We start from the raw sequence: 19,795 nt of genomic DNA, 5'->3' as shown, positions 1-19,795 counted from the left end.
CAACATGTGATCTATGATATATTTCAGAAAGGGATAATCAAACACTTATTTTGTTAACTGTCAGGTTCAGAAACTTCCAGACCTCCCGCAGCTTCTCACAGCAGGTTGCAGAAGCGAGAGTTGACGTCAGTGAGTCGGCCATGCTGGAAGGGTGTTGCACAACGACAGCTGCTCTCCAGCGAAGGCTCATCCTCGTTGGTGAGGTCACTAGCAGTAGACGGGACTGCAGAGTCCTGACTGTGGTCATTCGTCGAAATGTCTTCCTTCATGTGACCGTTTGTCTCTAACGGGAAAAGAAACGGGAGCAGAGGTTTAACCGTGAGTGGTTTAACGACACCATGAAGCATTATACATTTTAGTCTTTTTTTTTTTTTTGCAGACGCTTTTTAGCAGACGCTACAAAACCCTGACATGTTGGCTGACCTTTAGCGGTGACCTCCAGAGTGGGTGGGTCGTCCCTGTACATGCAGGGCTCCCCCTCCCCTCTGCCCATGATGCCGTCCTCGGACACATGCAGGTTCTGGAGCAGGAAGTAGGTGTTCATCAGGCCTTTGCCTTTCACCTCAATCTCTCCTCTTGACATGATTTCAAAGCTCTTGTTCTCTAGCGCCCTGCAGACCAGTACCAGAGCCATCAGTGAGTGTGTGTGTGTGTGAGAGAGAGAAGTAAAGATAGATGAAGAGAGAGAGATGTAGTTTACTTGTATGTGAAGGGGCTGAGGTGTATGTGGTCAGGGACTCCGTGACTCTCCATCCTGGAGGCAGTGTTGACCGTGTCTCCAAACAGGCAGAAGCGAGGCATCTTTTCCCCCACCACACCAGCCAGCACAGGCCCTGTGTGCAGCCCTACCCTGATCTGAAACATTTGCATGTTCAGTACAGTATTTTACATTCACAAGAGCAGGAAAACCGAAGCTAATTCGGTTATTAGCAACACGCACCTGGATAGGTTGGCCAGTGACAGGGTTTGTCACTTCCCGGGCTGCAATACGCATACCCAGAGCGAAGTTGGCGACCCTCTCCGCGTGGCTGTCAGTTGGTACGGGAACCCCTCCCACCACCATGTAGGCGTCTCCAATAGTCTCCACCTGCAGATGGAGAACACACACAGGTCAGTAGTCTCCACCTGAGGTGATCTCTGAGATCTCCTCTCATCTCCTGTTACCTTGTAAACATCGTGGACGCTGGTGAGTCGGTCAAACCTGGAGTACATGGAGTTGAGCATGTTGACGATCTGGATGGGCTCGCAGGCTGCGCAGATGTTAGTGAAGGTGACAACGTCACTGAAGAGAATGGTGCACACCTCAAACTCACCTGCAGGGGAAAGGCATTCAGTTTACTGGTGTCAACTCCACCTACAGTACACTTCCCTTTACAACATCCTGTTTGTAGAGGAAGTGACAGCATGCAGGACGAACGTACCAGCCTCCACCTTCTTCCCCTCCTTCAGCTGATTGGCTACGTGGCGCGGCAGCATGGCGTACAGCAGCGTCTCAGTTTTCTTCTTCTCTGCCTCCAGGTGGCTGGACAGGATCCTTAGTTCCTCCTGGTGTTTTACACACACCACACATACACACAAACCCATAACACACGTCCATTTTAAAGATGGACATGACACACACAAACCGTATATTAGATTATTTTTTTTACATTCATTTGATACCACAACTCCATTTTAAAGATAAAATGGCAGTCCTATACACATACTCTACAGATATATAGAGCTACTCTCTCCAGACTCATGGGAAGTTGTATCTGCCTTCTTGCGCTCCAGCTGATTGGACAGCTCCATCTCTGCCAGGCGTTGCTGGTTGAGCAGGATGAGGTCACGGGTGGTGTCGTGCTGGGCGATGTCAGAGATGTGAAGGCCTCTCTCCTCCAGCTCCTGCAGGCTGCGCAGCTTGGGGGAACATAGGTACACCATGCAGCCCAGGGCCTCCATCCACACCATCTGGCCTGGTGGGAACAGGAAGAGGACGACTGTCACTGATCATCTAACTCCCCAATTCTAAATGTCCTGTTCTGGTCTATGTCCTGAGTACACCTCAGAGATGGCAAAAGTACACACATCCTTCACTCAAGTAGAAGTGAGTCAAAAAAAAGCTTCTAAAAGGATGAACAAATATTTTCCCTAAAAGTTGTGACCAACAGTTGTGACCTAAAAGTAAACAACTTTTCACTTACACTTTGTAAAACCTTTTTGTCAAAACTTAGTTTGGAAAATCCTTTTTTTTTTCTTTTTTTTTTCAAAAGATAACTTTTTCAAAACTTTTTTGAAAAAGATTTTCAGAAAGCTTTTTTTGAAAAAGATTTTCAGAAAGCTTTTTTTGAAAAAGATTTTCAGAAAGCTTTTTTTGAAAAAGATTTTCAGAAAGCTTTTTTTGAAAAAGATTTTCAGAAAGCTTTTTTTGAAAAAGATTTTCAGAAAGCTTTTTTTGAAAAAGATTTTCAGAAAGCTTTTTTTGAAAAAGATTTTCAGAAAGCTTTTTTTGAAAAAGATTTTCAGAAAGCTTTTTTTGAAAAAGATTTTCAGAAAGCTTTTTTTGAAAAAGATTTTCAGAAAGCTTTTTTTGAAAAAGATTTTCAGAAAGCTTTTTGGAAAAAGATTTTCAGAAAGCTTTTTGGAAAAAGATTTTCAGAAAGCTTTTTGGAAAAAGATTTTCAGAAAGCTTTTTGGAAAAAGATTTTCAGAAAGCTTTTTGGAAAAAGATTTTCAGAAAGCTTTTTGGAAAAAGATTTTCAGAAAGCTTTTTGGAAAAAGATTTTCAGAAAGCTTTTTGGAAAAAGATTTTCAGAAAGCTTTTTGGAAAAAGAAAAAAAAAGGATTTTCTAAAGTAAGTTTTGACAAAAAGGTTTTACAAATGATGAACAAATATTTTCCCTAAAAGTTGTGACCAAAAGTTGTGACCTAAAAGTAAACAACTTTTCACTTACACTTAAAACCTTTTTGTCAAAACTTAGTTTGGAAAATCCTTTTGTTTTTTTTGTTTTTTCAAAAGATAACTTATTTCAAAACTTTTTTGAAAAAGATTTTCAGAAAACTTTTTTGAAAAAGATTTTCAGAAAACTTTTTTGAAAAAGATTTTCAGAAAACTTTTGAAAAAGATTTTCAGAAAACTTTTTTGAAAAAGATTTTCAGAAAACTTTTTTGAAAAAGATTTTCTGAAAACTTTTTTGAAAAAGATTTTCTGAAAACTTTTTTGAAAAAGATTTTCTGAAAACTTTTTTGAAAAAGATTTTCAGAAAACTTTTTTGAAAAAGATTTTCAGAAAACTTTTTTGAAAAAGATTTTCAGAAAACTTTTTTGAAAAAGATTTTCAGAAAACTTTTTTGAAAAAGATTTGAAAAAGTTATCTTTTGAAAAAGATTTGAAAAAGTTATCTTTTGAAAAAGATTTGAAAAAGTTATCTTTTGAAAAAACAAAAAAAACAAAAGGATTTTTTTTGGTTGATTTTCTAAACTAAGTTTTGACAAAAAGGTTTTACAAAGTGTAAGTGAAAAGTTGTTTACTTAATCTAATAAAGTACATATAAAGTTTCCATCTCTGCCTGACCTATCACACAGCACCCACAAGTTGACCACCTGACCATCTTATTTACCTCTGAGTTTCAGCGTGGAGTGGTGTTGAACGGTCTGAGGCACCATGTTGCGCTTCGTCTTCAGAACAAACTGGCTGTTGATGAACTTTCTGATGCTCTCGATGTTGAAGGTCACCTCGGGGTGCACGATGCTGAAGTACTCGTCCAGGCGAATGTCCATGGTCTGAAGACCAGGGACGAACTTCTGGATGTTGACTCCGGTCTGCTTCACCTTGAGCTGAACAGGGGGAAGACTTTGTTAGTTTTGCTACTTCCGTTTTTGAAATAAAGTGATCAGTCACTCAAAACTGGTAACTCTCACATCTTTGTCGAAGACGATGTGGAAAGGGAAGGAGTTGCAGAAGGCCTTCTCGTCCATCCACAGCTTGTTAGGGTAGATTGGGGTGAACGTCTGAAGGAGATTTCCTTTAGGTCGAAGAATGGACAGCGACAATAAACACCGAAAAAGGTTCTGCCAACTACTCTGCAAAGCCTTTAGAAAAACAACTCTATGGGGTTGAGATAAATCATATAAAATATATTGTACATTACTTGACCAGATACATTATCATATGATGGGGTTTTACGGAACCTTTTCCAAACCTGACGACGCTCCTGACCAAGTCCCAGGGAGCCTTCTTACCGGCAGGGCAGAGGGGCAGGTGGGCACACCTCTCTCTCATCTTCCTGAGAGTGTCTTCCTGTTGCTGCTCGCCAAACGGACAAGAGGTTAGCCAGAAGCACAACTCTGGATCATTACAGCGATACTGTCGTTTTTTTGTCTTTGGGTTCAACATAAACCTAGCTCTGCAGTCTTCAGATACATTTGAATTTTGTTTGTTTTTATGAAGGGGATGCAATAAGAGTTGTTTTTTAAATCAGCAGTGAAATCTTGACATTTGACCCTTACATTTAGTCATTAAGCAGACGCTCTTATCCAGAGCGACCCTTACCTCCTTGTCTCGCACAATCTCCTCGTCTCTGCTGGTCTTTTCTGGTTGCGGATTATTTTTTGACTTTAGGGGTCTCTGAGAAACCAGGAAGACCACATGCTCTTTCTTCCCTGTGCGTTCGTCCTCTTCTGACTGGTTAAGGATGGTCATGCTCACTTCACTGTCAAAGAAGTCCATGGCCACCGCTTCAATAATGCCTGAGCACAGAGGGCAAGAAAAACTCTTCATATACAGCTGATCGTAAGCAGAACAAGGAATGATGAACAATCATGAAGCCTGAATACTTTGTACTCAGCTCCCAAAGACAATAAATATGTTTAGATCAGACTCTCTTATCGTTTTTAAAAGCAAATAGCCCTACATGTTGTTTAACTGTTGGTTACCTGGCACTATATGATACAGGCCTTTCCGGTCTGAGTAGTAATGCAGAATCATCTTTCCATCTTCGCTCTTTTCCACACGGAAGGAAGGAGCATTCATCTCCTGTGAAGAAAGCATCATTAACCACTGTTGTCAACAATGTTGTCACTAACTATCCATTTGATTCACATTTGTTTCATAATTCATCCGTTTTCTGTAGTAAGTGCATGGAGATGTGCAGCAGGGTGCATGACAGCAGGATAGGACCTCGTAAGACAGGGCCAGGTAGCTGTGAAGCGCATCCAGGTTCTCTATAAACTCCACCAGGGTTCCTCCCAGCGTACGCAGCATGGCGTCGTACCCTGCCATCTTACAGAATCTGAAGAAGTACCCTCCGAACAGCTTCAGCACAACCTCTGAGGAGACATCTAGAGGACGACATCAAAAAGCACCAAGATTATCACCCGGGAGCTCCTGGATCCGTCTCTGGTGAGCAGGTTCCATTTAAAGTTACTCCTTACAAATACCAACACACACTCTGGACTGCCAAAGAGGATACATAAAACAACTTCTATGCTATATTTCAAGTTTCAGGTTTTTTATTGTTATATTGTTATTGTTGATATGTTAGCAGCATGTATAGCAGTGGTAGTGCCCACATGGTTACTGTAGTCCTGTGATAAATTGTTTTGTGCATTCCCTAGTATTACCTGTTACCTGTGTCACTGAGTTCAACTGTTTTGTTTTACAGTACAGCTCTGTGTGTTGTCCTGGCAACTTGCATCTGGACTGCTGTAATGCTACAGTTTCAAGGATCAATAAAGTACCTCCTACTAAGACTGCCAGACCTTCAGAAGCTGCACTGATCCCTGGAGGTGGATGTCCTGCTCCCCAAGATAATTAAATCACTTCAATCCTGACACCTCTTGATAACCTGGGTGACAGGAAGCTGCAGGAGTCCCACAGGGACTGCGTCACACCTTGGTCACCTGGGTGGGTAATACACCAGGGGACTCAGTGGGGACATTGTTAACACCTGGTCTGCCTGTCTGCCCCCCACTCCTCTCTGAAGGTCACTTATCAGCTTGTCCACAGAGACTAACCAAGACAGAAACAGCTGTCAACTTAGAACAACACACTGTCTGTGAAAGGGTTTGTTTTGCACCGTGTTAGTTGCCCTGAAATATCTCCCCTCTCCTCCGAAATTATCTTCATATTCACAATCATGTTACAAAGAGTTTTCATATGTAACATCACCTACCGAGCATCTTACAAGCCTCCTGCACCAAACGCAGTGTCAAAATGTCATCGTAAACCTCGTATGTCATGAATGTGTCCTGAACTTCGGCTAAAGTACTGTTGAAAATGAGAGATTATTAAAAATTCAAGCCAAGTTACAAAAACAAGACTTCCTCAGCTGTGAAAGGTGATAAATGGTACTACGTTTCTATTGCGCTGAACAAAACCAGACCTTAATTTCTCCCATGTTTCTTCCCCAAATTTCTCAATGACTAGAGATTTGAGACAGGTGTTGATGAATCCATACTGTGAACACAAATTCACAACAGGAAAACTAATTACAGTTCAATTGAATGACTTCCATTGAAATAGCTGAATCCGTAGCTCAATGTGTTGCCATTAAGTCTATATCACCAATAGCTCTCAAAGTAAATTAATAAACAAAAGGTTAGCAGAGAAAGTTTAGATCTCTGTAGGGAAGTACTCACCATCTCTGGAGTCTTGCGTGTCTCTAAGTTTCACTTGGTTCAAATGTTTTATGTCAAATGTAAACCAGACAATAGGCTACTGTTGCTCCTTCTATTACTGATCTTCACCCATTTATCTCTCTCAACATCTCCTGTTCGATCCTGCTCTCTCTCCCTCCTCTCCTGCACACGGACACGCACCAACACATTTGGAATAAGACTGCCCCCACATGGACAGAATCAGTCATGGCATAAAATGTTGCTATTCTTTCTATATTAAGTCTAAGGAATTGTAGCTCTGATTAAATTGTTGTGCTTTATTTTTATTTAGGCTATAGTGGAATCCCTTCTGGCTCAAAGCAATACACATATAGACAAGAACTACAGTAGAAGAACTAAGTACACAGAACATAGATTACATCTATGATAAGCTACAATATAGTAAACCTCCTAATATAAAAAATAATAAAGAATATTCAATACACACATACATATATAATAAACATCTAAATACACATAATAACCTATACTAACCTTATAAACCTATGAACCATCCCTCCTGAAGAGCAAGTGGCAGTCGAAAAAAATACCATCCCAATCACCCAGTTCACTTTATAAAGTAGTATTTAACCTTTAATGGCAGTATTTGATATTATGCTTTAGAATGTTGTTTCCTAGAGCTTAGTGATCTCAAGATAATCACGAACCTTCTCTTCAGCGGCAGTTAAAATAACGGACACAGAATCAACTGGTATGGATCCACACCCTCTAAAACACCTCTCAAGTTATGTGGTTATTAACTGTAACTAATAGTGGGAAAGACAAGAGTAGAGGATTGATAAAATAGAGAATCATTGGTATTAGGCCTAAGTATGAAACAAGTATGAACAAATAATCGACCTAATTTTTATAGCCTTGTCAACGAGAAGGATCTAAGAAATTATCAAACCTTTACGAATGAATCACCGACTAAAATAGTTCACTCAATTATTTACTCACAAATCTTCAAACCTATAGCTTTACGTGTGTCTTAACAGACATGCGTCACCGTAAAAAACATAAGCCCTGTAATGATTTCCTCAACAACTTGATGTTTAACTGTCCTGCTCGTGCATCGCCGTCACCGAGGTGGTTGGTTTGGGGTGGTGTGTGTCATACAATCACACAGTCTAGGAAATATATAATCGGGACAGTTCAACAGTTTGTCTCAACTCGCAACTCTACCTGCCTCCGCAATACCGTTTTATTTAACGATGAAGCTGACGATGTTCATATCATGGTAAGTGACCTTTATTACGCGCTTTATCTTCACACAGAACGTACAGGAGTTCCAGGCGACAGTAGCCTACATGTGGTCCATGCAGTGTCTCCACCATGAAAGCTGGGTAATTAATCATCTTTCTTTCTGATGAAAATTATTTAGTTTTTAATTTGTTCTATAAAACGGCCCTCGGCATTGTCATCCAAAATTGTGCAGTGTACCATTCCAGATAATTATCACCTACACGCATTTAGATACATTATTGGACTGCCAGTAAATATGTGTGTAGTGTGTGTGTTGTGTATGTAGTGTGCCACTTGTCTGGCTTAATTAAACAGTTGTTGGATAAACGGCACTTTCAGAAGGAGCTTTCAATAAACACGAGAACAACAAATATGTACCGAGCACGTGGAGCAGCAGGGATTGGTGATGAATAAAATAGAATGAATGTTTACATTGCTATAAATTCTGAGTCCTCGGTTAAACCCTAAACCATTTGCCAGGGTGATGATGTGGCGACTCCCCCAAACCTCCTGGTCTGGTTTGAATGGGGAGTCAGGTGGCTGAGCGGTGAGGGAGTCGGGCTAGTAATCTGAAGGTTGCCAGTTCGATTCCCAGCCGTGCCAAATGACGTTGTGTCCTTGGGCAAGGCACTTCATCCTACTTGCCTCGGGGGGAATGTCCCTGTACTTACTGTAAGTCGCTCTGGATAAGAGCGTCTGCAAAATGACTAAATGTAAATGTTTTAGCACATTACGGGAAAGAAAAATTACAATTTCAGTGTTCTCTGTATTTTCGGTGTATTTTCTGTATATCCGGCGTAGATTCCCATCATTTTAGATCAGTGGTTCTCAAACTATGGCTTTACCGTTCTAGTGGTACGCGGAGGAATCTCAGAAGTTTTGACTTTCCTATAATATTTGTGTGTGGTTTGTGTGTGGAACAATTAGTTTTTTTGCTGTTTGGTTTTGTACCCCTATTATCCACACAATGAAATAATCAGATTTTCTTTCAGGTTTGTCTCTTATCTACCTTGATGTGTGTGTGTTCTGTCTGCAGACTTGCCCACCCAGCTGAGCTGTCATCTTCATCTGATTGTTTCCTCCACGGTGTGCATGTGTTGGCACTAACCTGGACTTCCCAACACCTAGAGTTTTCAACAGACCAAACTAAGACTACAATCTTTCAACTTCTAACTAAAAACCTTTGGGGGATAACTGCTGAAGAAGACACTAAATCGGCAGTGTCGGAGGTTGTCAAGAAAATTAGGATTTGGTAAGGGACTGAAATCCGATCTGTCTCAAGATGGACGCCAGCATGGACACGGTAGACATACTAGTTGTAGTTCTGTACTTCCTCCTGGTTCTCACCGTGGGGTTCCTGGCCATGTGGAGAGCCAATAGGAGCACAGTAAGCGGTTACTTCCTGGCTGGCCGTTCAATGAACTGGGTGATGATCGGTGCATCTCTGTTCGTCAGCAACATCGGCAGTGAGCATTTCATCGGCCTGGCCGGTTCTGCAGCGGCCAGTGGTCTCGGTGTGTCCGCCTGGGAGCTGAACGCCCTGCTGTTGCTCCAGGTCCTGGGCTGGGTGTTCATCCCCGTCTACATCCACTCTGGTGTGTACACCATGCCTGAGTACCTGGCCAAGCGCTTCGGAGGGAGACGTCTGAAGGTCTACTTCGCCGCCCTCACCCTGCTGCTCTACATCTTCACCAAGCTCTCTGTAGACCTCTACTCCGGCGCGCTCTTCATCCAGGAGTCTCTGGGCTGGGATCTCTACCTGTCCATCATCCTCCTCATCTCCACCACGGCCCTGATGACCGTCACGGGCGGGCTGGCGGCTGTCATCTACACAGACACGCTGCAGGCCTTCCTGATGATCTCAGGAGCTCTGTGGCTGGCTGTGCTCAGCCTGGACAAGGTGGGAGGGCTGGAGGGCGTGTGGACCAAGTACATGCAAGCAACGCCAAACGTCACCGCCATACTTCTGGCGTCGCCTAGCAACCTAACGTACTCTTCCTCCTGCCACATCACCCCCAAACCCCAGTCTCTGAAGGTGCTGCGTGGGCCTCTGGACCCGGACCTGCCCTGGCCAGGCTTCATCCTGGGGCAGACCCCAGCCTCCATCTGGTACTGGTGTGCAGACCAGGTCATCGTGCAGAGGGTTCTGGCCGCAAAGAACATCGTCCACGCCAAAGGCTCCACCATCATGGCTGGCTTCCTCAAGATCCTGCCCATGTTCATCATGGTCATCCCAGGGATGATCTCCCGGATCCTGTTTGTGGATCAGCTGGCGTGCATCAGCCCTGAACACTGCCTGGAGGTGTGTGGGTCGAGGGCGGGCTGCACCAATGTGGCCTACCCACGCCTGGTGATGTCTGTGATGCCCGTGGGCCTTCGTGGCCTCATGATGGCGGTGATGATCGCAGCTCTGATGAGCGACCTGGACTCCATCTTCAACTCTGCCAGCACCATCTTCACCCTGGACATCTACAAGATGGCGCGGGAGCGGGCGTCGTCGCGGGAGCTAATGATGGTCGGCCGGGTGTGCGTGGTCGTCATGGTGGTCATCAGCATCGCCTGGGTACCCGTCGTCGTGGAGATGCAGCGGGGGCAGATGTTCTACTACATCCAGGAAGTGTCCGACTACCTGACCCCGCCCATCGCCGCCATCTTCCTCCTGGGAATCCTCTGGCGCCGCTGCAACGAGAGAGGTGCATTCTGGGGCGGCATGGTGGGGTTTGTTCTGGGGGTGACGAGGCTGGCGCTGGCGTTCGTGTACCGAGAGCCTCTCTGTGACCAGCCGGACCAGCGGCCAGCGTTCATGAAGGTCCACTTCATGTACGTGGCTCTGGTTCTGTTCTGGGTGTCAGGGCTGGTGACGGTGGTGGTCAGTCTGAGCTCCCCACCCCCCAGCGTGGAGCAGGTACGCACCTCCACCCTCTGGGGGCTGCGCCACAGACACGCCTCCTCCAGCACTGACAGCCCTGAGGAGGGGTGGAGCAGCCCTCGCAGCCGGGGGGACAAGAGCCCCGTCAGCGAGTCATCCACAGGACACCACAACGCCACGCTCGCCACCACCACACTCTTGGGTCAGAGCGGTAACGGTCACACCGGAATGATAAGGTGGGAGGGCCAGGAGAGGGATGGAGGGGTGGAGGAGAGGAATGGAGGGGTGGAGGAGGAGAGGGATGGAGGGGTGGAGGAGGAGGAGAAGAGTGGAGGGGTGGAGGAGGAGAGAAATGGAGGGGTGGAGGAGAGGAATGGAGGGGTGGAGGAGGAGAGGGATGGAGGAGTGAAGGAGAGGGGTGGAAGGGTGGAGTGTTGCAGAGGGGGGGGGGGAGGAAGCGTGTGGGGGCGGGTCCTGGGGTGGTTCTGTGGGTGCCAGGAGCAGCGCAGACAGCCCCCCCAGGAGAAGAGGCAGGTGGAGGACATGCTCCTGGAGACCCCCAGGAGCAGGCTGCTCCTCAACATGGCCATGCTGCTCATCATCTCTGTGGGCGTCTTCATGTTCATCTACTTCTCTGTGTAGACAAGATGTTCATTTCATTTTAACTCTTTATCTCGTCGGAATCAGAAGGTTATTGGCAAGTAGGTTTACACTTACAAGGAATTTGCCTGGGTATATTTGACAACTGTTTGGCATAAAAAGTTTTAGATACAGGGGATATGCATTTTTCTACATGTTACATGCTTAATGGACTGTGTATTTACCTGTACCAGTACCAGTACAGGTCCAGACAAGACCAGTACCATACAAGGCTACACATGGTACCGCTGAAACAGCTGAGATGGGCTGGTTTTATTCATTATTATAGAAGAACCAGAGATTGAACTATAATACAATATCTAGTAAATATATATTTTTGGTTATTTGGATAGGCTTAATATACTGTATCTATCTTACCAGGCGTACAATATATGAGCGATGAGTAAAAACAAGGAGCTCACATTGACAGCCCTATACACTTTTATAAATCTCAACCAGCAAACAAAAACTGTTTTATGAGGGCAAAGTCATGGTAACTAAACACTTAATTTCTACAACTTAAACATCATCCAGGTGTGGGGAAAGCCAACACAGAATGTACCAATTCATAATGTAATAAAGAAAAACACTGAAGTGAAACCCTATTTGGAAGCCAACTCATTTGAATACATCGGTACATTCAACAAACAAGGATGGCAAGCAGGCCATTCCAAACCTCCAATGTGTAGGTGGGCCCAAATATCTGCTACAGAACCAACCTTGTACTTTTCCATTCATGCACAGTTGTGGTGGTCTTCCTGTCCCCAGTGTGTGGTGTGACCCTGGTGGGTAGACCCTGACCTACATCCAGCAGAAACCACACCTTCTGAGCTGCTGCAGAGCTGGATCAGGGCCAGGTTTAATACAGATTTTAACAAGTGTTCTTCAAGCAAATATTGTTCACTTAGTTTTTCCAACACGATGTACAGAGGTGAATTCAAACCTGGGGTATCTTGCAGAGGCGCCGATTTTCCTCCGTGGGTGCTCACGGGCACATGCCCTTAAAAAATAAAAATAAAAAGTAGTTTAATTGCACTGTTTAATTATAAATGCATGTAGCCGACTGGCAGTCTGGCACACGTGAGCGCCCGCAGCTCCAGAGCACCCACGGTATGGGCGCCTGCACACGTGAGCGCCCGCAGCTCCAGAGCACCCACGGTATGGGCGCCTGCACACGTGAGCGCCCGCAGCTCCAGAGCACCCACGGTATGGGCGCCTGCACACGTGAGCGCCCGCAGCTCCAGAGCACCCACGGTATGGGCGCCTGCACACGTGAGCGCCCGCAGCTCCAGAGCACCCACGGTATGGGCGCCTGCACACGTGAGCGCCCGCAGCTCCAGAGCACCCACGGTATGGGCGCCTGCACACGTGAGCGCCCGCAGCTCCAGAGCACCCACGGTATGGGCGCCTGCACACGTGAGCACCCGCAGCTCCAGAGCACCCACGGTATGGGCGCCTGCACACGTGAGCGCCCGCAGCTCCAGAGCACCCACGGTATGGGCGCCTGCACACGTGAGCGCCCGCAGCTCCAGAGCACCCACGGTATGGGCGCCTATGGTCTCTTGATCTGCAGTCAAATGTTCCACCCCTGAGCCAGATCTATCTCCTGCATGTGACTTTGCTGATGCATTCCCTCTGTCCTGGTAGCCTGAGGTAGTTAACAGGTGTTCCCAGGTGTTCCCCGGTGTTCCCAGGTAACCCCCGCTGTTCTGTTTGGCTTGGAGGGAATCATTAAGTTGTGTGCCAGCCAGTATTACAAAGTCTCAGTGTGTTGTGTATTTGTGTGTGTTTGATTACAAGGTCTCAGTGTGTTGTGTATTTGTGTGTGTTTGATTACAAGGTCTCAGTGTGTTGTGTATCTGTGTGTGTGTTGGACTGTTCGTCTGACCACCAGGCTCCCGGTGGAAGAGTAGTGAAGTCTGAAAGCCAGCAGAGAACATGCAGTGTTCAGCTTTCTGTGACACAAGGTGGCCTATTTAGCTTCCGCAGCGTTTTTAACCACACCAACCACCTTCTCCCCTCGCTGTGGTGGTCAGAAGGGGAGTTTCCAGCTCTGGGAAATCATAACCACATCCACCCACTTACTGACAACTCTTTAGCCTTTTGGTATGTTTAGCACTTAGTCAACAACAGATATGACATGAATGTTGGTGGTTTACAACCTGGAAGCTTCTTTCTGTTTCTGGGAGTCAGGTGGCTGAGCGGGGTTAGGGAATCGGGCTAGTAATCTGAAAGTTGCCAGGTCAATTCCCGGCCGTGCCAAATGACAATGTGTTCTTGGGCAAGGCACTTCACCCTACTTGCCTCGGGGGGAATGTCCCTGTACTTACTGTAAGTCGCTCTGGATAAGAGCGTCTGCTAAATGACTAAATGGAAAATGTAAATGTTTCATTCTGAGACACACATCGAGGAAACTGCTGCTGCCCAGAGAAAACATTACAGGTACAATATTTACTGTTACATACATGTACGTATAAGACATCGTTAGACCATGAACAACGATAATCGGTCATTTACATTAGACTTGTTAGGCTACATTTGTAATCTAATTTGTAGCAGAAGGTAGTTTTGTTTTGTTGTTCATGGTACAAACACGTACACACACCTTTAATCTACAACTGTGAAGTATTCTTTATTTAAATAAAAATACACAGTAATAATTTTTACTCTAAAAACATGCTTTACATGAACATTGAGCAGTGTTATTTGATCTTTTTGATGTCCTCTCATATTTTAGCGTAGATCCTGGTGTTGTACAGAAACACCTAGCAGTTCAGAAACACCTAGCAGGTGAGAAACACCTAGCAGTTCAGAAACACCTAGCAGGTGAGAAACACCTAGCAGGTCAGAAACACCTAGCAGGTGGAGTGATTGTCGTCTCAGGCACTTAGAGGGAAAACCACAGCTGTTGTGACATCACAGCTGTGATGTCACCACAGCTGTTATGAAATCACATCTGGTTCAATAACAACTAGAATGAGCATGAATATTCAAGTATAATTCCACGATTGATGCAAATAGCATTAATACAACTCTCACATGCATCTATATGTCCACAAACTTTGTGCTGGGGATTAAGATACATTTTCCAAGTGATGTGGATACTTACACAAAATAGGTGTATAATAGAAGTCTGACAAATATAACAGAATAAAAAAAAGAAAAGCATTCCATGGTACATTTTGGCATCTCCTATAGACAGACAGACAGACTGTCAATCCATTATTCTCTCACAAAAGGAACTTTAACTTCAGGAGATTAGTTTCAGTAGGATTTCTCAGTCCAGCACTAGATAAACATCCTCAAACACAAATGAAACATCAGAAAACATTCACATAACTCTGGACTTTGGAGTTCAAGTTCTGGGGTCAGTTCTGTGTGTGTGACCTCTGACCTGCACCTGAGGTTGGGGTCAGGAAAGAGACAGTGAGCTTGTAGTCGTTGTGCAGGGTCAGTGAAGCCCCAGGCCTCCACAGTCAATAGGTAGCCCCCCAGCAGGGCCGGTAGCCCCCCAGCAGGCTCATTGGCCCCCCAGCTCCCCGGGGTCGGTGGCCCCCTGGGGTCAGTGGCCCCCCCAGCCCCCTCGGGACATGGTGAGGGGCAGGCTGACAGAGGAGAGGGAGGAGACCTCCCAGTATAGACTGCGGGACAAGAACAGCTGGTAGAGAATCACCACTGATATAGACTGGCACAGGATCACCCCGATGGTCACCACCTGGACACACACACACACAGCTTTATAGACTAGTTCCTCCCCAGGCTGTGGGATCTGCTGTGTGGAGGAGAGAGCTCCTACCTTCTGTCTCTGGTGCAGGTTGAACAGCCCAGAGAGCAGCACCAGTACTGGCTGGCACAGGAACCACAGGAGGCAGCCCTGACACACACCACACGGCCCGTCAGCAGAGAACCCCGGAGCAGTTAGACACTGAGTCTATTTCTGTGTGTGTATACGTGTGTGTGTGTGTCTGTGTGTGTACGCATTAAAAGTGTGTGTATGTAAAAGCCTCAGAAAGCGTAGCCTCCCGGTCTGTCCGTGTCTGAGGCGTGTTACCTTGGCGAAGGTGACGTAGAAGTCCCTCTTGAGCGTGCTTCTCTCAGAGCAGGTGGCCTGGTACAGCCCGGAGCCCAGCAGCAGGGCGAGGCCCACCCGCAGGGCGATGAGCAGCAGACCGGCCACGCTGCGCTGCCCGTGGAAGCCGTGGTGCTCCGTCTCCTCCAGCTGCTCCCACAACAGCAGTGCCCCCTGTGGGCCCCAAGAGGAATTACACACACAGTGGTGGATGTGCCGGTTGGACATGAATGGGTCGATATCAGGCTTCTGCTGAGCTTGATGACGCTCAATTAATATGAACCAGGTGTGATGGAGCAGGGAAAGGGGGGTCCCAGAGCACCAGGGTTGACAACCGCTGGTCACAGCTAAAGGACCTGACTGGGGAGTCAGGTGGCTGAGCGGTGAGGGAATCGGGCTAGTAATCCGAAGGTTGCCAGTTCGATTCCGGTCATGACAACTGACATTGTGTCCTTGGGCAAGGCACTTCACCCTACTTGCCTCGGGGGAATGTCCCTGTACTTACTGTAAGTCGCTCTGGATAAGAGCGTCTGCTAAATGACTAAATGTAAATGTAAGGACCATGGTGGTGTGCGGACCTGCGTGGCCACGCCCCCGAGCGCCAGCGCGGTGGATAAGGGGGAGGAGCTCCACTGAAGCGGTCTGCTCTGTGTCTTCCTGCTGCGGCCGAGCGTCCAGCCCAGACACAGACTCAGCAGCATGTACAGCATGGACACCTGGGACACCACCTCACACACTGGGGAGGAACAGCTCCGTTACAACACACTGAACACAACCTTTCATGGTGAAGTAGGTTTGTGAACGATCTTGGGATCGTAGTGTCCTTATTGGGTGATAGTGTGTGAGAACTACACAGGGATTGACAGACTCACACTCAGCCAGGCTTCCCATCAGAGGCACGCCCAGCCCGTCTCTGCAGTACCTGAGGAATACACAGCAGGTCACCCTCTCTGCACGCCCTCTCTGCACGCCCTCTCTGCACGCCGTCTCTGGACGCCGTCTCTGGACGCCCTCTCTGCACGCCCTCTCTGCACGCCCTCTCTGCACGCCCTCTCTGGACGCCCTCTCTGCACGCCCTCTCTGGACGCCCTCTCTGCACGCCCTCTCTGCACGCCCTCTCTGGACGCCCTCTCTGCACGCCCTCTCTGCACGCCCTCTCTGCACGCCCTCTCTGCACGCCCTCTCTGCACGCCCTCTCTGGACGCCCTCTCTGCACGCCCTCTCTGCACGCCCTCTCTGGACGCCCTCTCTGCACGCCCTCTCTGGACGCCCTCTCTGCACGCCCTCTCTGCACGCCCTCTCTGCAAGCCCTCTCTGCACGCCCTCTCTGCACGCCCTCTCTGGACGCCCTCTCTGCACGCCCTCTCTGGACGCCCTCTCTGCACGCCCTCTCTGCACGCCCTCTCTGCACACCAGCACGGCTGGAGGAAACCAGGTATCCGAAGATGGCAAGTACTTAACCCTTGTGTTATCTTCGGGTCATTCTGACCCATCAGTCATTGTGACCCACCGTCGTATTGCGACAACTTTACCGCATACAAAAACACAGTGAAGAATTTTCTTTTAACCGTTGGGCATTGCGAAGGTAAAAATAAAATTATTTTTATTTATTTTTGTATTGGGTAAAATTGGGTAAACGCAACGATGGTTCGTTATGAACCTTGGGGTCATGTGACCCGAAGGCAGCACAAGGGTTAAGTAGATTTTTCTGGTATCAGGACTTTACTTCACAATAATTCTGAAAACTTTCTACTTTCACTCCTTACATTTTTTACACAAATATCTGTATTTATACTTCTTGAATTTTAAAGCCAGGCTAATTACTTTTTTACAGTTTTAATCTGTATTTGGTGGCATGATCAATATTATTTATTGTCATTGCACGCCTTTTTTCATTTCCTGGCTATCATCCTTGGGCAAGGCACTTCACCCTACTTGCCTCGGGGGGAATGTCCCTGTACTTACTGTAAGTCGCTCTGGATAAGAGCGTCTGCTAAATGACTAAATGTAAATCATCCACAAAACAAAAAAAACAAAAATATTTTCCAACAAAGTTTTTAACAAATATTTTCCAACAAGTTTGGATAAAATCTACATAAAAAAATTTTAAGGTTGGAATTTTTGTTGTTGTCTGTGACTGACCTGGCCAGGTGGACGTAGTTGCAGAGTGCGGAGACCCCCTGCAGAGCGAGGGCTATGGAGAGCACCTTGAGCACGGTGTGCATGGGGCCGCCCTTACGCAGCGCATGCCACAGAGGCTGCACGTAGATACAGGACGCCAGGAAGTAGGCGAGGATCAACAGGAAGTAGAAACTGTGAAGGCCTGCAACACGAGAGAGAAGTGGGAGATCTGTTCATCTTGAAGAATGAAGACCAAAAATCTGATGTTTTTATGTGTGATCCCTCGCTGGGATTAGGGTTGGTACGATGTCCTTCAGATCCCTGATCTTCTGCTCTACTGTCTGTTTATCGCTTTGATTAAAATCATCTGCTAAATGAATGAATTGTAATGAATGGTGTCGTCACGTTCATGATTGCAGCTGGCATCGCGTGTCATGTGATTGTAAAGGTGGCGTAGGGTGATTGGCTGGTTGAGTAAAGGTGGCGTAGGGTTATTGCCTGGTTGAGTAAAGGTGGCATAGGGTGATTGGCTGGTTGAGTGAAGGTGGCGTAGGGTGATTGGCTGGTTGAGTAAAGGTGGCGTAGGGTGATTGGCTGGCTAACCTGCCTCCTCTGAGCTGAAGTGTTCCAGAGGGTTCCCTGCTCCATCTGGGTTCAACAGCATGAGGAGGAAGTGCAGGTCTTCCTGTGCTGGGATGGCGTCCTGGTGGCGGCAGGTGTAGCGGTCGCTGTACAGGGCGTGCCAAGTCTGGGGGGAGGCCTGGGGGGGAATGCTCTGGTTGTGTTCCTCCTGGATCAGGGGAACTGGGACAGGAAGGCAGACGACGACAGGGCACGTTAGAAATGGACGCCATCGATTTGAAATACCACACCCTTACATTACATTTAGTCATTTAGCAGACACTCTTATCCAGAGCGACTTACATTTTTTTACATTTTACATTTTAGTCATTTAGCAGACGCTCTTATCCAGAGAGACTTACAGTAAGTACAGGGACATTCCCCCGAGGCAAGTAGGGTGAAGTGCCTTGCCCAAGGACACAACGTTATTTTGCACGGCCGGGAATCAACCTTCAGATTACTAGCCCGCTTCCCTAACCGCTCAGCCACCTGACTCCACCCTTAATATTACTATTATTATACTTTGTCATTTTTCATGCTTTGTTGGACAGTAAAGTAAAGTGTAACAGGAAAGGCAGGGAGAGATAGAGGGGAAGACATGCAGCAAAGGGCCCCTTCAAGCCTTATAATGTACAGAACAACCTCCAGAGCCCAGCTCCCTGGGGTGAGTGTGACCTACTGGAGAGCTGGGCTCTGGAGAGACGCTCCAGGCAGCTCAGGTTGTCGAAGCCGTCCTCCAGGTCCTGGAAGAGCAGCAGGCGAGCATCCTTCTCCACCGCCAGAGGAGCGTTCTCCAGTCGGCACACCACCCGACCTCCGCCCCCTGGACACACAGAAGGAGACTGATTACTGGAGTGAAACTGAAGAGGTGAGCGGAAGAGATGTCGATGTATCATAATATTTTTGTTTCTTTATTTGTTTGTTTTACTGTTAACAGGCAGGACAGAAGCTCTATCATGGATCAAGTTTTTGCAGTTCTGTTTGACCCTACATCTCTGCTGAGCTATGCTCACATCACTGATGAGGGAGGTGATTGTTCTCCTGCTTTGATACTCAAACGAGGCTGTGTTGTTTGAGCTTTGACCTGAGACACCCGCGGTTTAGAATAACACCTTGTTGAGTTTGTATGTTGGTGAACTTTGAACCCTAAACAATCCAAGGTAGTTTTTTTTGTTTCACACCTGAGATTTGATCGAGAAGTCTTATCCCACATTTGCTATATTTTGCCTGTCTGGTAGGATAACATGTTGTGTATTTTTTGAAGATATCAACAGGACACGGTATTCAAAAGAAAGAAAAAATAACCACAAGTAAGGAGTCCCAACGGATCTTGTTTAAAAAATACAACATATTTCTCTAACATGTTCAGTAAGATAAGACAAGCAAGAAATAAGACGCGTGCAACACACACACGCAAATATACATCAAATGCTTTCCTTGAATTTAGTGCCTACCGTGGTACATGAATTTAGTGATGTACTGGCCGATCTGTTGTCGTGCTGCATCACTCTTGAAAACTCCTATGACGGTTTTACCAAATACGACAGGAGTGCATATTATGAAAGCCGTAAGTACGGCCCATAGTCGATACATTCT

At 46.6% G+C, this 19,795-nt stretch overlaps 3 protein-coding genes across 3 annotated transcripts; 1 reads left to right on the top strand and 2 right to left on the bottom strand.

The window, feature by feature from the left end:
• Positions 1-95: 95 nt before the first annotated feature.
• gucy1b2 (guanylate cyclase 1, soluble, beta 2) lies at positions 96-6,844 on the bottom strand. The gene is made up of 16 exons (XM_067260929.1): positions 6,827-6,844; positions 6,362-6,435; positions 6,152-6,246; positions 5,158-5,318; positions 4,914-5,013; positions 4,531-4,727; positions 4,170-4,284; positions 3,900-4,003; positions 3,599-3,815; positions 1,759-1,955; positions 1,422-1,545; positions 1,165-1,313; positions 941-1,087; positions 701-855; positions 424-611; positions 96-283 (listed from the first exon to the last, which is right to left on the bottom strand). Exons 1-16 carry the CDS (start codon positions 6,842-6,844, stop codon positions 96-98), a joined length of 2,229 nt encoding a protein of 742 aa, XP_067117030.1.
• Positions 6,845-9,162: 2,318 nt separating this feature from the next.
• On the top strand, positions 9,163-11,391 carry LOC136966423 (sodium/myo-inositol cotransporter-like). Its single transcript, XM_067260928.1, has 2 exons — positions 9,163-11,058; positions 11,248-11,391. The coding sequence occupies exons 1-2, from the start codon at positions 9,163-9,165 to the stop codon at positions 11,389-11,391; spliced, it is 2,040 nt and encodes a 679-aa protein (XP_067117029.1).
• A 3,559-nt stretch (positions 11,392-14,950) lies between these two features.
• Positions 14,951-19,792, bottom strand: gpr180 (G protein-coupled receptor 180). The gene is made up of 9 exons (XM_067260798.1): positions 19,654-19,792; positions 18,879-19,022; positions 18,182-18,382; positions 17,600-17,780; positions 16,330-16,379; positions 16,036-16,193; positions 15,440-15,631; positions 15,185-15,262; positions 14,951-15,103 (listed from the first exon to the last, which is right to left on the bottom strand). The coding sequence occupies exons 1-9, from the start codon at positions 19,790-19,792 to the stop codon at positions 14,951-14,953; spliced, it is 1,296 nt and encodes a 431-aa protein (XP_067116899.1).
• Positions 19,793-19,795: the final 3 nt, after the last annotated feature.

The sequence above is a fragment of the Osmerus mordax genome, chromosome 22 (genome assembly GCF_038355195.1).
Source record: "Osmerus mordax isolate fOsmMor3 chromosome 22, fOsmMor3.pri, whole genome shotgun sequence".
NCBI lineage: Eukaryota > Metazoa > Chordata > Actinopteri > Osmeriformes > Osmeridae > Osmerus > Osmerus mordax.
The sequence above is the reverse complement of the archived record's forward strand: the minus strand, read 5'-3'. Positions and strand labels throughout refer to the sequence as shown.

Bases quoted from the DNA above. Each gene is read 5' to 3' on its own strand.
- LOC136966423 (XM_067260928.1), top strand. From the start codon at position 9,163: ATGGACGCCAGCATGGACACGGTAGACATACTAGTTGTAGTTCTGTAC. The intron at 11,059-11,247 runs GTGGAGGAGGAG...TGTGGGTGCCAG, and splicing joins AGGAGGAGAGGGATGGAGGG to GAGCAGCGCAGACAGCCCCC.
- gpr180 (XM_067260798.1), bottom strand. From the start codon at position 19,792: ATGTATCGACTATGGGCCGTACTTACGGCTTTCATAATATGCACTCCT. The intron at 15,632-16,035 runs GTCCGCACACCA...TGGGGCCCACAG, and splicing joins TCGGGGGCGTGGCCACGCAG to GGGGCACTGCTGTTGTGGGA. The intron at 15,263-15,439 runs GTAACACGCCTC...GGTGTGTGTCAG, and splicing joins TCTACGTCACCTTCGCCAAG to GGCTGCCTCCTGTGGTTCCT.
- gucy1b2 (XM_067260929.1), bottom strand. The intron at 4,728-4,913 runs GTAACCAACAGT...CTCTGTGCTCAG, and splicing joins CCTGTATCATATAGTGCCAG to GCATTATTGAAGCGGTGGCC. The intron at 1,088-1,164 runs GTAACAGGAGAT...CTCCATCTGCAG, and splicing joins GCGTCCACGATGTTTACAAG to GTGGAGACTATTGGAGACGC.